Source organism: Rhinoderma darwinii, chromosome 2, assembly GCF_050947455.1.
Source record: "Rhinoderma darwinii isolate aRhiDar2 chromosome 2, aRhiDar2.hap1, whole genome shotgun sequence".
NCBI classification, from domain to species: domain Eukaryota; kingdom Metazoa; phylum Chordata; class Amphibia; order Anura; family Rhinodermatidae; genus Rhinoderma; species Rhinoderma darwinii.
In genome coordinates this window covers 114,349,342-114,365,016 of record NC_134688.1, presented here as the reverse complement: position 1 = coordinate 114,365,016, position 15,675 = coordinate 114,349,342, and the positions used below count along the sequence as shown (strand labels likewise).

The window sequence follows — 15,675 nt, the reverse complement described above, 5'->3', positions numbered from 1 at the left end:
ATATTGGCAACCGCGAACTCTTAGCCATTAAATGGGCATTTGAAGAGTGGCGCCACTTCCTGGAGGGGGCTAGGCACCGGGTAACGGTCCTTACCGACCACAAGAATCTGGTTTTCCTAGAATCTGCCCGGAGGCTAAACCCGAGACAAGCTCGATGGGCGTTATTTTTTTACCAGATTCAACTTTTTGGTTACCTATAGGGCTGGGTCTAAAAATATTAAGGCCGATGCACTGTCGCGTAGCTTCATGGCCAGCCCTCCTTCGGAGGAAGATCCTGCTTGTATTTTGCCTCCTGGTATAATCATTTCTTCTATTGATTCTGATTTAGTCTCTGAAATTGCGGCTGATCAAGGTTCAGCTCCCGGGAACCTTCCTGAGGACAAGCTGTTTGTTCCCCTGCAATATCGGCTAAGGGTACTTAGGGAAAATCATGACTCCGCACTATCTGGTCATCCAGGCGTCCTGGGTACCAAACACCTCATTGCCAGAAACTATTGGTGGCCTGGGTTGCCTAAAGATGTTAAGGCCTACGTCACCGCTTGTGAGGTTTGTGCTAGGTCCAAGACTCCCAGGTCCCGACCAGCGGGCTTACTACATTCTTTGCCCATTCCCCAGAGACCTTGGACCCATATCTCCATGGATTTGATCACCGATTTGCCTCCATCTCAAGGCAAGTCGGTGGTGTGGGTTGTAGTAGACCGCTTCAGTAAGATGTGCCACTTTGTGCCCCTCAAGAAACTACCTAATGCCAAGACGTTAGCTACCTTGTTTGTCAAACACATACCATGGGGTCCCTGTCAATATTGTTTCGGACAGAGGGGTACAATTTGTTTCATTGTTTTGGAGAGCCTTCTGTAAAAAGTTGGAGATTGATCTGTCCTTCTCCTCTGCCTTCCATCCTGAAACTAATGGTCAAACTGAGAGGACTAATCAATCTCTAGAACAACATTTAAGGTGTTTTATCTCTGACTGTCAATATGATTGGGTCTCATTCATTCCCCTCGCCAAATTTTCCCTTAATAACCGGGTCAGTAACTCGTCAGGGGTCTCCCCCTTTTTCTGTAATTTTGGGTTTAATCCACGGTTCTCCTCCGTCTCACCTGGTAGTTCCAACAATCCCGAGGTAGAGGTCGTTCATCGGGAACTGTGCACAGCCTGGGCCCAGGTTTAGAAGAACCTAGAGGCGTCCCAGAGCGTACAAAAAACTCAGGCTGATAGAAGACGTTCTGCTAACCCCTTGTTTATGGTCGGGGATCTGGTGTGGTTATCGTCTAGGAACTTGCGCCTTAAGGTCCCGTCCAAGAAGTTTGCTCCCCGGTTTATTGGGCCGTATAAGGTCATTGAAGTCCTCAATCCTGTCTCCTTCCGACTGGAGTTGTCCCCATCTTTTCGAATACACGACGTGTTTCATGCCTCCCTCCTTAAACGCTGCTCCCCGTCCTTGGCTCCCTCGAGGAAACCTCCTGTTCCCGTTCTCACCCCTGAGGGGGTGGAATTCGAGGTGGCCAAGATTGTGGACAGCAAGATGGTCCAAGGCTCCCTCCAGTACCTGGTCCATTGGAGAGGATACGGGCCTGAGGAGAGGACTTGGGTACCCGCCCGGGATGTTCATGCTGGGGTATTGGTCAGGAGGTTCCACCTCCATTTCTCCAATAAACCAGGTCCACTTAGAAAGGGTCCGGTGGCCCCTCATAAAAGGGGGGGGTACTGTAAAGGATCTGCCAGGCACAACTTCTGTGTATACGCCCATAGGTAATCAGTCTGCACCTGAGTCTATGTCTCTGAGACTGACTCCAGCTTCCACCACTCAGGATGGAAGGCTTAGGAGTGGGAGAGCCTATCGCAGCCTGGCCAGACGGAGCTAGCTCCCGCCCTCTGTCTATTTATACCTGCCTTTCCTGTTCCTCCTTTGCTTGTGATTCTTCTCGTGTGGTTTCCTGGCCCAGCTACAGCTTCTGACTATTTGATCCTGCTCCATACTGACCCTGGCTTTCTGGCTACTCTCCTGCTCTGCGTTTGGTACCTCGTGCACTCCTGGTTTGACTCGGCTCATTCACCAATCTTGTTGCTCACGGTGTTGCCGTGGGCAACTGCCCATTTCCCTTTGCTTTGTGTTCCCTTGTCTGTTTGTCTCTTGCACTTACTGAGCGTAGGGACCGCCGCCCAGTTGTACCCCGTCACCTAGGGCGGGTGGTTGCAAGTAGGCAGGGACAGAGTGGCGAGTAGATTAGGGCTCACTTGTCCGTTTCTCTACCCCCGTCATTACAGGATCCTTCCCCATTCTGCTTAACCACACACATCTAAAGCCCACTGAGACTGTTCACCCAAAACTGAGATCCAGGCTATTAACTGTACATACTCAGATTGGATCACCGTTACTAGTGGGGTACCACAGGGGGCAGTATTGGGCCCTGTGCTTAATGTATTTATTAATGATGTTTCAGGGGGATTAGAACAGTAACATTTAAATTTTCGTAGATACTAAATTGTGGAAAGTAAATAACAAAAGGGAGGACAGTATTATTTTACAAATGGATCTGGAGAAGTTGGAGGCTTTGGACAGATGAGTAGCAAATGAGGTTTAACACTGATAAATGTAAGGTTATACACTTGCTTAGGGAAAAATACATGTCGCCATTACATACTAAATGGGAAAATACAGGGTAAAACTGACATGGAAAGGACTTAGGAATTTTAGTTGACAGTAAACTTAACTGTAGCAACCAGTGTCAGGTAGCTGCTTCTAAGGCAAATACCATAAGATCATGGGGTTCATCTAAAGAGGCATAGATGCACATGACAAGAACAAAGTTCCACAACTTTATAGATCTCAAGTAAGACATGAAATACTGTGTACAGATTTGGGCACCAGTGCACAAGAAAAAAATAGTAGAGCTTGAGTGGTTGAAAGGCAGGCAACTAAATTAATAAATGGAATGGGTGGAGTATAGTACCCAGAATGATCCAAATTAGGTTTATTTTGTTTAGATAAAAGACGGCTGTGGGTTGACCTGATAACTGTGTATAAATACATCAAAGGTCAATACAGAGTATGCACCTGATCCATTTGTACCCAGGACTGTAACTATAACAAGGGGGCATCCTCCATGTCTAGGGGAAAGAAGGTTTCTACACATACATAGAAGGAGATTCTTTACCGTAAGAGCTGTGAGACTATGGAATTCTCTGCCAGCGGAAGTTGTTATGGTGAATTTACTAAAAGAGTTCAAAAGAGGCCAGGATGCCTACTTGAGTGTAATAATATTACAAGTTATGTTTATATTACTGTAGATGGGTCGTTGATCCAGAGATTTATTCTGATTGCCATATTGGAGTTGGGAAGGAATATTTCCCTAAGGTGAGGAAAATTGGCTTTTGCCTCATGGGAGTTTTGCCTTCCTATGGATCATCATTGTAGAATAAGAGACTGAACTGTATGGACACGTCTTTTTTCAGCTTTACAAACTATGATACTTATGCTGTCACTGTTTGTCAAGAGGCAGGAAAAACTACACACCTGCATCAATAATGCTCTTGCTCACATAACCTCTAAAGACCTTTTTAGGCTAAGTTCACATCTCGTTTTTACTCTACGCCCGATGTGCACGTTTTGACATGAGAAAACAATGTCAAAACGTGTGCCACAGCGTATGCGTTGATTTCTATGATCAGGACGGATGCCCTGTAGTGTAGTTTGTGCTTACGTTTTGTGTACTTACGTTGTAACCTTTTTTTTTTTCGTGTCCTGAAAAGCGCAGTTTGCTACGCTTTTCAATACTATTCCAAAACGTATACGTTTTTATTTGTATTGAAGTCAATGGCGACGTATGGATGACGTATGCAATATTAAACCCTACGTTTGCATACGTAAAACGTATACGTTTTTGTAACCTTATATGGGAAATCTTGACTTTACAAAGTTTAATTTAGCTACAGAACAAAAAAAGTATACGTTTTTATAAGAACGGCCACAAACGTATAAAAACTTATACGACGCATACCACAAAAAAACATAAGCATGTTACAAATGCATACTTTTTTTGTAACTTTAAAAACGCATACGTCGTCGTATACCACAAACCTGTGCACAAAACGAGATGTGAACTGAGCCTTACATGGGACAATTATCGGGCAAACGAGCGTTCCTAGTAACGATCCCTTGTCCCCGAACATAGCTCCTAGTAAAACAGGAGGAAACGAGCGCCGATCAAAGCGCTGTCTCTTACATGTTGGGCCGTGTAAGAGGTCCCTAACACTCAGCAAATAGGGAAGATGGAAACTTGCCTGGGTAACTGTAAAGACTCAAGTCACAATTATGCAGTCGACCATCAACCAACAAACTGACCAGGCCCAGCGACTGTTAGATGAACTAGAAGAACTTGAAAATAGGAGCAGGAGAAATAATTTCTGTTTCATAGGGAAAATTAAAGATGAAGATCTGGTTACCTTCCTAGTAGTTGATTTGATAAAAGCCCTGCATCTCACTTCTGACCATCTGCTCCCACCTATCGAAAGAGCCTATACACTGGGAAGAGAATTCACCCATAATAGCAACATCCTAGGGATATAATTGCTAACATATTGCCAGATAAACATTTTTGCCTTTCTATCCCACTTCATTTGCTACATGCCGCTCACACCTACCTACCTGAGGAACATTTTGCTTATGCCTCATGGGACAAAACCTTCACTTCTCCAGCCCCCAATATGTAGGACTTCCCTTTTCGATAACCACTTTTTGTTTAATTTTTATTTATTCGTCGCATTTCAAAAATCATAACTTTTTTATTTTTCACTTGATTTAACCGTATGGTTTGCTTGTTTTTTGCAGGATGAGTTGTATTTTTTTGCCATCATTTCAGGATACATATACAGTGGATATAAAAAGTCCATACACCTCTGTTAAAATGCCGGGTTTTTATGATGTTACAAAATCAGTTCAAGATTAATAATTTCAGAACTTTTTCCGCCTTTTTCTTTGTTAGAAAAGGCTTCTGTCTTGCTACCCTACCACACAGCCGAGACATATGAAGAACACGGGAGATTGTTGTCACATGCACTACACAACCAGTACCTGCCAGAAAGTCCTAGAGCTCCTTTAATGTTGCTGTAGGCCTCTTGGTAGCCTCCTGGACAAATTTTCGTCTTGTCTTTTCATCAAGTTTTGAGGGACGTCCAGTTCTTGGTAACGTCGCTGTTGTGACAAATGCAATCCACTTCTTGATGACCGTCTTCACTGTGTTCCATGGTATATCTAATGCCTTGGAAATTCTTTGATACCCTTCTTCTGACTGATGCCTTTCAACAATCAGATGTGTTGTAAGCTCTTTATGGATCATGGCTTTTGCTGTCACATTCAACAAAGAAAATGTCAGGAAAATTCTACTGGAACAGCTGAACTTTATATGGGGTTAATCAGAATCACTTGAAATAATGGCAGCTGTGTACTGACTACTATTTAACATGAGTTTAAATGTGATTGGCCAATTCTGAACAAAACCACATCCCCAATTAAAAGAGGGTGTTCACACATATGCAACCACATTATTGTAGTTTTGTTACTTTTATTTTCCCCTCTAAATGATTTCAGTTTGTTTTTCAATAGAGTTGTACAGATTATGGGTCACATTAAAGGTGGAAAAAGTTCTGAAATTATTCATCGTGTACTGATTTTTTGACATGACAAAAGCCTGGCATTTTAACAGGGGTGTGTAGACTTTTTATACCCACTGTAGTTTATACTGAATACATTTATTTCAGGCCATGGGCTTACAGAGGGAGCCCCCTTCCTCTGTAAAACCAATAAGGTGTTATGGTCGCTATGCAGGCCATTCCAGCAAGGTGTCAGCTGTATTTGACAGCTAGCACCCACTGCTGATGGCGTGGGAACAGCTCCTGAGCCCATGCCATCCCCGCGCTGTAAATGTACAGCTATGTGTGGGAAGTACATCCAACCAGGGTCACAAATGTACGGCGCGGAATTGAATTAAGTTTTAATTGTAAAAATTTTTTTGTTTAGTTACTAATCAAGTAAAACACGGTGCGGCAAATTTTGTTCTTAAGCCACGCCTCTAACCTCGCCCAATCCCCGCACATACACACCCAGTTGAGCCCACACAATATCATGCTCCCATGGTGCCTCCCCACATAGCTGCCCACACACAGTATATGCCCCATAGCTGCCACCATACAGTATAAAGCGCCTATAGCTGCCCCATACAGTATAATGCCCCCAGAGCTGCCCCCATATGGTATATTGCCCCCATACAGTATAATGCCCCCTTAGATGCTGGCCTATAGTATAATGCCCTTATAGCTACCCTTTATACAGTATTATGCCCCATAGCTGCCCCATAAAGTATAATGCCCCCATAGTGCCTGAGATAAAATTATAAATAAATACTCACCTAACCCTGTACCCACGATGAGCGGAGGAGATCCCTCTGCTCCTCTGGTCTGTGCTCTAAGTGGCTCGGCACAGACCGGCGCAATGACGTCACTGCATCGCGCCCGTTCACAGTCAGAGTTACACAGTGATGGGTGGGGCAGGGAGCTGGGACATTGGATTCAACTTTATCTGTGCCCTGAGGATGCAGATACAGTAGAAATCAGAACATGCCACCTGCTGCCTGGGACAGCGGGACACTGTCCAGAATCCGGGACTGTTCCGCTGGTCCGAAACGGTGGGGAGGAATGGCCAACAGGGTAAAAAAAATAAAACAAAAATAAACAGCTTAAACATTTAAAAAAAAGAACAAGTATGTTATTTCTTGTTAGATTAAGATTAGAAAAAAGGGTATTTTTTTTTGTGCCAGAATTGTCCATGGGCTAAATGTGTTGTTTTAGCTCAGCCTCATTCATTTTAATAAGGCTGAGCCACAATACAAGACATGGACACAGCAGACATTTTTTTGTAATCCTGGACCACCCCCTTCATTAAATGCAAGTATGCCCTGGATTTATGCAACTATCTGCCATTGACCCCATTAAAAAATATATAATGTATACTGGGTGGTAATGGTATATGTATTTATTTATTTGTATGTAGTTGTATTGAAAAGTTTAGTCGACTGCGCTTTCAATACAGTTGAGACCGCAGCATCCTGACGTACACTAGCCAAACATATGCAATGGGCTATTACGGTCTCTGGACATATCAGTATATACAGACGGAGGTTTATCCGGTATATATTCTGGATGTGCACTACAGACGTGGTGTGAAGTGAGCCTAACATACTGTATTCTACAGCACTATACAGAAAATGCAGCAACATCTGTCTCTGTCCTCTGGCTCAAAATAGAATTTCTCCATCTAAAGCAACACTAGAGTCAATTTCACAGTAAGCCAATTAACCTAATAACCTTGTCTTTATAGAATTCTCTTGGAGGAGCCTATTCAGCCTATGGTAGTTTGTACAGTAAAATGTGCGTTTATGTGCGTAATAATATGGTGTCCAAAACTGTAATGATTATCATCTTCATGAAGTTTGTATGTTATTCTCAAGTTTGACTGGGTTTCTTCTTAGCATTTCAGTGTTCTTCCATGGGTCAAACATATACCGTATTTTTCGGACTATAAGATGCAGATTTTAGCAAGAATAAGGCCACATGCAGACGAACGTGTTTTTGCGGCCGCAATTTACACGCAAATCTGCGGGTGAATTGCAGTCCCATTCATTTCTATGATCCCATGCACACGACCGTGGTTTCCAAAAAAGATAGGACGTCTTATTACGGCCCTGTTTTGCGGTCCAGGCTCATACAGATGAATGCACGTGACTTGCGGCCGGCCCGCGGCTGACACTCCGCTGCCGTCCGAGCGGAAAATCACGGGCATGCACACCACTACGGTCGTGTTCATAAGGCCTAAATCTTGCTAAATAGTCCCTGCGTCTTATAGTCGGCAGTCAATGGACCCGGGCCCCCTGACCGCTTCTTACTTAACCCCTTCCCGGCCCATGATGTGCCAGCACATCATGGAGCGGGGAGGGGATGATGTTTGGTGCGGGCTCATGCGCTGAGCCCGCTCCATACACTGCAGGTTTCCGCTGTGTTTTACAGCTGACACGCTGCTCTAACGAACAGGAACAGCAATGGCGCTGTTCCTGGCCGTTTTACTAGTTAAATGCCGTGGCCTATCTCTAGAATGGGGCCCCATAAACCCCGTTCTAGCTTACTCGCTCCGCTGTTTCCCGGCCACTTCCTGGTTAAGTGGTCGGGAGTTATGGAAACAGCCGAGTGCTCGATGAGCTACGCTGTTTCCGTAACTCCCATAGAAGTGAATGAGAGTTACGTTAACAACGTAACACCGCGAGCTATGCTGTTTCTGGAACTCGGTAGCTCCGAAAACAGCGTGGATGATCGAGTTACGGAAACAGCGTAGAACTGAATAGTAGTTATGGAAACAGCATAGCATGCTACGCTGCTTCTGTAACTGCCATTCACTACTATGGGAGTTACGGAAACAGCGTAGCTCAGCGAGTTACGCTGTTTCCGTAATTCATTCATGTATTTCAGTGTACTGTACTAGCGATCTAATGATCGCTGGTTCAAGTCCCCTAGGGGAACTAATAAAATGTGTCAAAAAAATATAATAAATAATAATAAATTTTCAGGAGTGTAAAAAAATATTGAAAGGTAAAAAAAAACCTTTTGACATTTTTCCCCAAGTACAATGTAAAAATTTAAAAAAAGGAATGAAATAAAAAGTGATAAAAAAAATCGTATGTACCAAAAAATGTCTCTCAGAATATGGTGAAACAGAACAAATAAAAATTTTTAACAAATAGTTTTTGCTTTGTAAAAGTAGTAAAATATGCAATGTTTTCCTATTTTCTGTTGTCTAAAACCTGGGTGAGTCTTATAGTCAGGTGCGTCTTATAGTCCGAAAAATACGGTACCCTCATATCAATTTATTAAATCATCATGTGTATGTTGGTGCTATGTACATAAATTATAATAGAAAAATATAGTCCAATCAGATCTGCTTTCATTACTTACCTTATTATTGCATGGTTGCCCTTTAATGATGAATCAATGTTTTCTCTTCACTTCTTTCTCGCCAGCCCTGATGCATGCACTGGTGTTTGGAAATGTCACAGCAATTATCCAGCGTCTCTATGCGAGGAGATTCCTGTATCACAGCCGTACACGGGATCTACGAGATTACATCCGCATTCATGGGATCCCCAAGCCTCTGAAACAACGCATGTTAGAGTATGTCCAGACAACATGGGCAGTGAACAATGGTATTGATACTAATGGGGTAAGAGCTATATTACTAAACAAGAAATGCAATTGTGGGTAATTTGGACAATATGATAATAAACACAGGAACAGGACACGCTTGCTTGGTGCCCAAGGCAGGAGTTTCAAAATGTGCCTCTCTTCCCCGAACTTCAGCAAGGTAGCTGTTGGATGGACAGTGGTTCAGCTGACAGCTCTGAGTCCTGATATTGACTTTGGCTGTGTGCGTGTAATATTCTCATATGTATACACCGTGTTCCAAATTATTATGCACATTGGATTTAAGTGTCATAAACATTTAATTATTCGTTTTTCAATTAAACTCATGGATGGTATTGTGTCTTAGGGCTCTTTGGATCATTGTAATCAATCTCAGACACCTGTGATAATTAGTTTGCCAGGTGTGCCCAATCAAAGGAAAAGACTTAAGAAGGACGTTCCACATTATTAAGCAGGCCACAGGTTTCAAGCAATATGGGAAAGAAAAACGATCTCTCTGCTGCTGAAAAGCGTGAAATAGTGCAATACCTTGGACAAGGAATGAAAACATTGGATAATAATTTGAAACAGTGCATTTAGAGTTTTTTACTTCTAAAAAAAAATCAGTCATCATTAGGAGATTTGTGCAATAAAATTCGCATTATACTCCAACGGTTGATGGCTTGAAGATTATACTGACTGTCATTTGCATCGACTATTTAGGAAAATCAGCGAAAAATAACATTTGCATAATAATTTGGAACGCGGTGTATACAGTAATATCATATTGTTCCTCTTGAGAGTTTGAGAACAATATCCCTTACCCAGCTGCCAGTGAGTGTTGTGCCTGGGACATGGCGGTTCCACATATGCCTTAACACAGGATATGCAAAGAAGTTGTCTAAGGCAAATCACCCTTTAAGGTCTTTAACATAGTGGTCTTGCTGTGAGTAGTCATGTCCCATAGGTTCACAATAATTTTCTTTGTTCCTTATTTTTTTATCGTGTGTCTGTGCAGGTGCATTTCTTCTTGTTATTTTTGTCTTTTTTCGCTAATGTAACGTCTTTGTGGGTGCTTATTACATTGAAGGAGGTACACATTACTGTAGATTGAGAAGTAAGATTTAAGGTCAGGACACACATATTGGTTGCCATTCGAGGTGTGGCATGATTTTTGGTCACATCACAGTCTTACCTGCAAATACTTTCCACACAGCCAAGCATCGTCCAGTTGTATACTTTGGCCCTTAAAAAGCCCTTCTTTTTATGTTTTACAGCTCCTGCGCAGTCTTCCAGATGAACTACGAGCGGATATCGCCATGCACCTCAACAAGGAACTTCTCCAAATGCCACTGTTTTCTCTTGCAAGCCGGGGCTGCCTGCGCTCTCTGTCACTTAATATTAGGCCTTCTTTCTGCACTCCTGGCGAGTATCTTATCCGGCAGGGGGATGCTCTGGAAGCCTTGTACTGTGTGTGCTCAGGATCCATGGAAGTCCTTAAGGATGGAGTTGTGTTGGCGATACTGGGTGGGTAGTGACTTCCATAATATCCTTATTACATTCATGCAGGATTGTTAGACAAGTGTTTCTGAATTCCAGTCCTCAAGAAAACCCAACAGGTAATGTTTTGTTTTTTTATATTGCACAGGTGATATACAGTAATTCATTTAGTCAGTAACTGGCACTGTCAGGTCCGTATTTCAGGGTGGCTTCCGTCCCCTGTTATTTCACACCGAATAACCACCTTTGTAAATTGAAAGCTGAAGGCATGCCTGGAAAGAAGTACACCACACAGACAAATGTTGGTAGACATCTTTCCCTCAGTCAAGCAGGAAGGGAACTAACTTTATTCAGAACAAAGAAACACAGGAAAAAGACACATGCCCCCTCCCTAGAGATGTGGGAGTGCCCAAGCCCCCCACCGGCTTCTCAGCTGCAAATTCTTCTGTACACTCCTCTTGCATTCCAGGGGCGGTGTCTTCCATAGGGGTGTCCGACATGAACAAAGAACTTGTTATATATATATATATATATATATATATATATCAGTATATTACACAAAGAACTGAAATGTATATACATATGTGTGAGGATAATATTTTTCAAACAATATGCATAGTAATGATCCCTGACAGTCCCCCCTAAAAATATTATTACTCTATCCCTGAGTCTTGCCTAGCAACCTACCACTGACCACTCGAACCAAGCGGGTAGGGGTTTTGGATTTCTTCACCAGCTTGAGACGAGCTATTCCTGATGAGTAACCCCCCTTTGTACCTGGACTTCCAAGGTGTCGGAGTGGTCCTAACTTTCCCTATTCTCCCCAGGATACAGGATGGTTGTCTTGATATAATCTACAAGCCGCTGCTGGTTGTAATATATATATATATATATAATTAATCCAGTCTAAATTTTTATTAATGGTAATAATTGTCGCACTGTCACTTACTGTCCTAATGGGACTTCTACCCCTGCAGATATGACAGGTCATGGGCAGCACAGTGACCTTCACCTCACACCTTCACATAAAACTCCTCAGATTGTAATTTGCAGCACCATGGCATATTTACACACATTATAATTATAAACCTCAGACATTATAAACAATAGGGCCTCAACTAATAACATAATGCTATCACCAATCTCATGCTATCACCCTCAGGGTTTCGGGTCCCATCAGTTCATTGCCAGTCCTGTACATCATCATCCCCTTCATCTCCTGTCTTCTGCTCTTCACTGACTGTCGCCCTCAGGGTAACCCACACAATTGTGGAGTCAGACTACGTTGGTGTCCAGTGGGGGAGTTATTATTACCCCCTCCTAGCCACTTACTTATCAAAACACTTGATACTGCTGACGGATTCACTCAGGTCTTTGGCCTTTACTTTGATCTTCGCTGATGTCATCAGGACTTGGTTTGGTCCTTCTCATCTGTCAGACAGCGTCTCCTTCAGTTTACGTCACCGTGCTGTACATAACACCTCATGCTGTGAGCCTGGGGTGAGATCCCACGTAGGCGGATTAGTGGAGTTGTATTGTGACTACCACAAACCCTCTGCATCTGTACTCTTCCTCTGGCAAGTTACTTGTCTGGGCGGCTGCTTCGAATTGTGACACTGCCGTCAGTTCATGATAAACGCGTTATACTGGCTCAGGCTGCGCCTGCCGCATCTCAGTGATGGAGTTCATCATGTTAAAAGTCTTTTAGTTCATGTTTACTGGCACTTGCTGGGGACCCCCAACTCTTGTCAATTGTTAAAATAAATACTAATCTGGTGATAACATCATCCGCATATATTATAAACGTTGTTCTAAGTACATACAATAATGTCAGGCCCTTAAACGACATCAAACACCTTTATATAAGGAAAAAAAACTTCTCTGTTACAATGGACAGGGCACCTAGAATATGTGTGATTACTGGGTAGATTTCATTTGCACTTGGTGATACTTTTTCAGCAGGATTTGTACCTTGATCTCAGCTGATTGCCTAGAACATCTCCACCTCACAGAAATATACACAGATTCCACATGTTTATCTGACAAGTGTCTCAAACCAATTTTTTTCTTACTCTAATCTGGTTCGTTCTACCTGGGAAGGCCTCTCAAGGTCGGTTCTCTTCGTGGGAGGCGGGTATGATAAGGTTGGCACCGGTCTGCCAGGACTGTTCTGTAGGCAAATCAAACAGCTCTAACAGAATTTACCAGCAACAGCTGTAAAGCCTGGGACATACCAAGTAGCTCTTACCATGTCGATCCTTGCAGTCTTGGGGCATATGTGAGGTCATACACCATCAATACAAGTACTATCAAGAATGCATTGGGCGCTACCGGTTTACCTTCCTTTATCCGTCCACATTCTGTTAGAATCTGGTTCTCACGCCTTCCGCTCCCAGTTGGACTCTTCCTGTGGAGAACAAGCTTTTCCTAGCCTAATCAGTAATTGCTCTTAATCAGATAATTAACTCGAAAAAAACATTAACAATGACAGATTTATGTTAAACGTTCACACTGGTCGGTAACTAAAACTGATACCTACAAACTGATTCTTCTTCTTTATATATATCTATATATACACATATACACTGCACAGAATTCTCTGCTCTAAAATTTCCCTTTCACAACAACAACAAAAATAAACAAATAAAAATGTTTTCGAATGGGAATATTCCGCTTCTGTACCTTTTATCTGACACATCCAACAGTCCAATGCTGAGGCTAGTCAGAACTTTACATAAAACTTAACCTCAGTATTTAATATTCCCACAACACTTCTTAAATACAGTTATTAAACAAACTAACTTTGGGATAACACTGTTCCCCTGTCACTTACACACAACGTCTGCAGTGGGGAAGATACCGGCCGGGCTTCAGGCCCCCCTGAGAACAGGTCTACACATATACGAGCACATTGTCATACACTTCTACCTCGGGTAGTTGTATGTTCTGCAGTCTCTGGGACGGATAATCTGGCCGGGCTGCACTTTTCACAGGTACCTTTGCTGTTTTACCTATGTCATGCCGTGCGCACATCATGCCGGCTGCTACAAACCTAGTGGTGGCATTATTGTATCCAGGGACAAGCCAATTTACTGACACCTGGCTGCACATACCCTTGTTGTCAGTTCTGTCTTCTCTTGCTCTCTCACTTGGCTTACCCGATGATCCAATAAAGTTCCTACTACCAATGGGCCCATAATTGTGGGCGATGCCAAAAGCGTACCTAGAGTCAGTGTAAATGTCGGCCGTCTTACCTTCTGCCAGGTTACAGCCTCAGCGAGCACCTCCAGCTCTGCTCCTTGAGATGAACAAGAAGGTGAGAGTGGTTTCTGGATAATTTACCTGGTGCCTCGTATCCCGGCTTGTACATACTGTATAATAAAATATCTCTTTATTACAAATTTACATTAAAAGCCCATGTCACATATAGATAGAACATCTCAAAGGGGTGGCGTCTTCATTCTCTAAAATAAAACCAAATATTATACACGTCTCCACACTCATCTGATAATCCAGAACACTTTGAGAATTTCACTTTTATCAGGTTCTGTAAATACTTGATTAATACAAAAACAAATAAAAATAAAAAAATTCCTAAAAACTTTACATCAAATTAACAATGTTCAGACAATTTTTTTCTTTGCCTTCTCCCCCACCTAAATCTATAAAGACTCGTGTGGGTGACGTCACCTCGCCTCCTGTGTAAATTTGCTGGAGGGGCATGGTCTTTTACATAATACCTCATATTGGGTGGAGACTACAGCACAGCATACCCAGTGCCATATTTATTGTTCTGGAAAGATCTGGAACCATCTACACAGAAAAACCTCAAAATTTAGGTTACTCTCATACACATTTAATCTGGATTACTCATTGGGGTCTCATAAACATTTTGTAGATCTCCTGAAACCAAATTCATTATTCAAAACAAACCAAAATTGTACCTGATCAGTTCCTTCACCGTTCCCCCCTTTGTGGACTCTGCGAAAGTAATGTAGCAGAGTTCAAAACTACATCTCAACATAACAAAGTCGGGCACTAGTTTAACCCACTGTAATGTACAACAGCCTGAAACAAAAATGACTTTTTCCTGACAAATACAATTGATCTTTACAATGACATAACTCATGTGTGAAATCAAAAACAAAACAATTGTAGTTAGTTATTCAATAAAACAGAAATTATTATATCTGATAATATTAATTACTGCAAACCTATAAACTGTATATAAAAATAGGGAACGGTGGGGGGCACATACATTTTCAAAACCCCGTGTCTCACAGTATCTATAGTTTAATACATCTGAATTAACATCAAAACACATGAAATCTGATCACATCATAACACATAAATATCGTAACTTTTATAAACAACAGCGCATGCGCAAAGATAAGAAATTTATTTAGGTTTGTAGACATTACTGATATATATATATATATATATATCTAAAAGCAGTGCATATTGTAATCCTTTGTCTGCAGACTGCACCCAGTCAGCCCCCCCTCCTCCTCCCAAACACAGCATACCACAGGGGGGGGGGGGTCACACACTCATTCCTCACAGCTTCTAGTCTCACAATCTTAACCCTTTCAATGCCGGCAAAAAAACATACGTATCTGCAATCATTCATCACACCATTGTATAGGAATTATCTACGTTCAAATCATCAAACACATAATCTGTAACAGTCCAATCTGTCGGCCACCGTCCCTATATAATGATCACGTGTTGTTTCATCAGAGAACAGCGACCCGCACACTAGAATGGAACCTAAAATAGAAAAGACACTGCAGCATGTGTTACCAATGACAAATTTAACAAGGCAATTATTTCATACTGATTTGGTTGGGCCGGGCGTGGCCACATCAGGGGCGGGGGGCAGCCTCTCCCATTGGAAACAACACACTCGACATGAGGTACAGACGCCATTATAAGGTGGGGGCTGCTCCT

At 42.5% G+C, this 15,675-nt stretch overlaps 1 protein-coding gene across 3 annotated transcripts in view; it reads left to right on the top strand.

The window, feature by feature from the left end:
- KCNH3 (potassium voltage-gated channel subfamily H member 3) overlaps nucleotides 1-15,675 on the top strand; it is a 97,391-nt gene that overhangs the window by 35,672 nt on the left and 46,044 nt on the right. For all 3 annotated transcript variants that reach the window (XM_075852166.1, XM_075852167.1, XM_075852165.1), the window contains exons 10-11: nucleotides 9,066-9,265; nucleotides 10,503-10,752. In XM_075852166.1, the coding sequence (XP_075708281.1) occupies nucleotides 9,066-9,265; nucleotides 10,503-10,752 (450 nt within the window). The remainder of the gene's footprint in view (nucleotides 1-9,065; nucleotides 9,266-10,502; nucleotides 10,753-15,675) is intronic.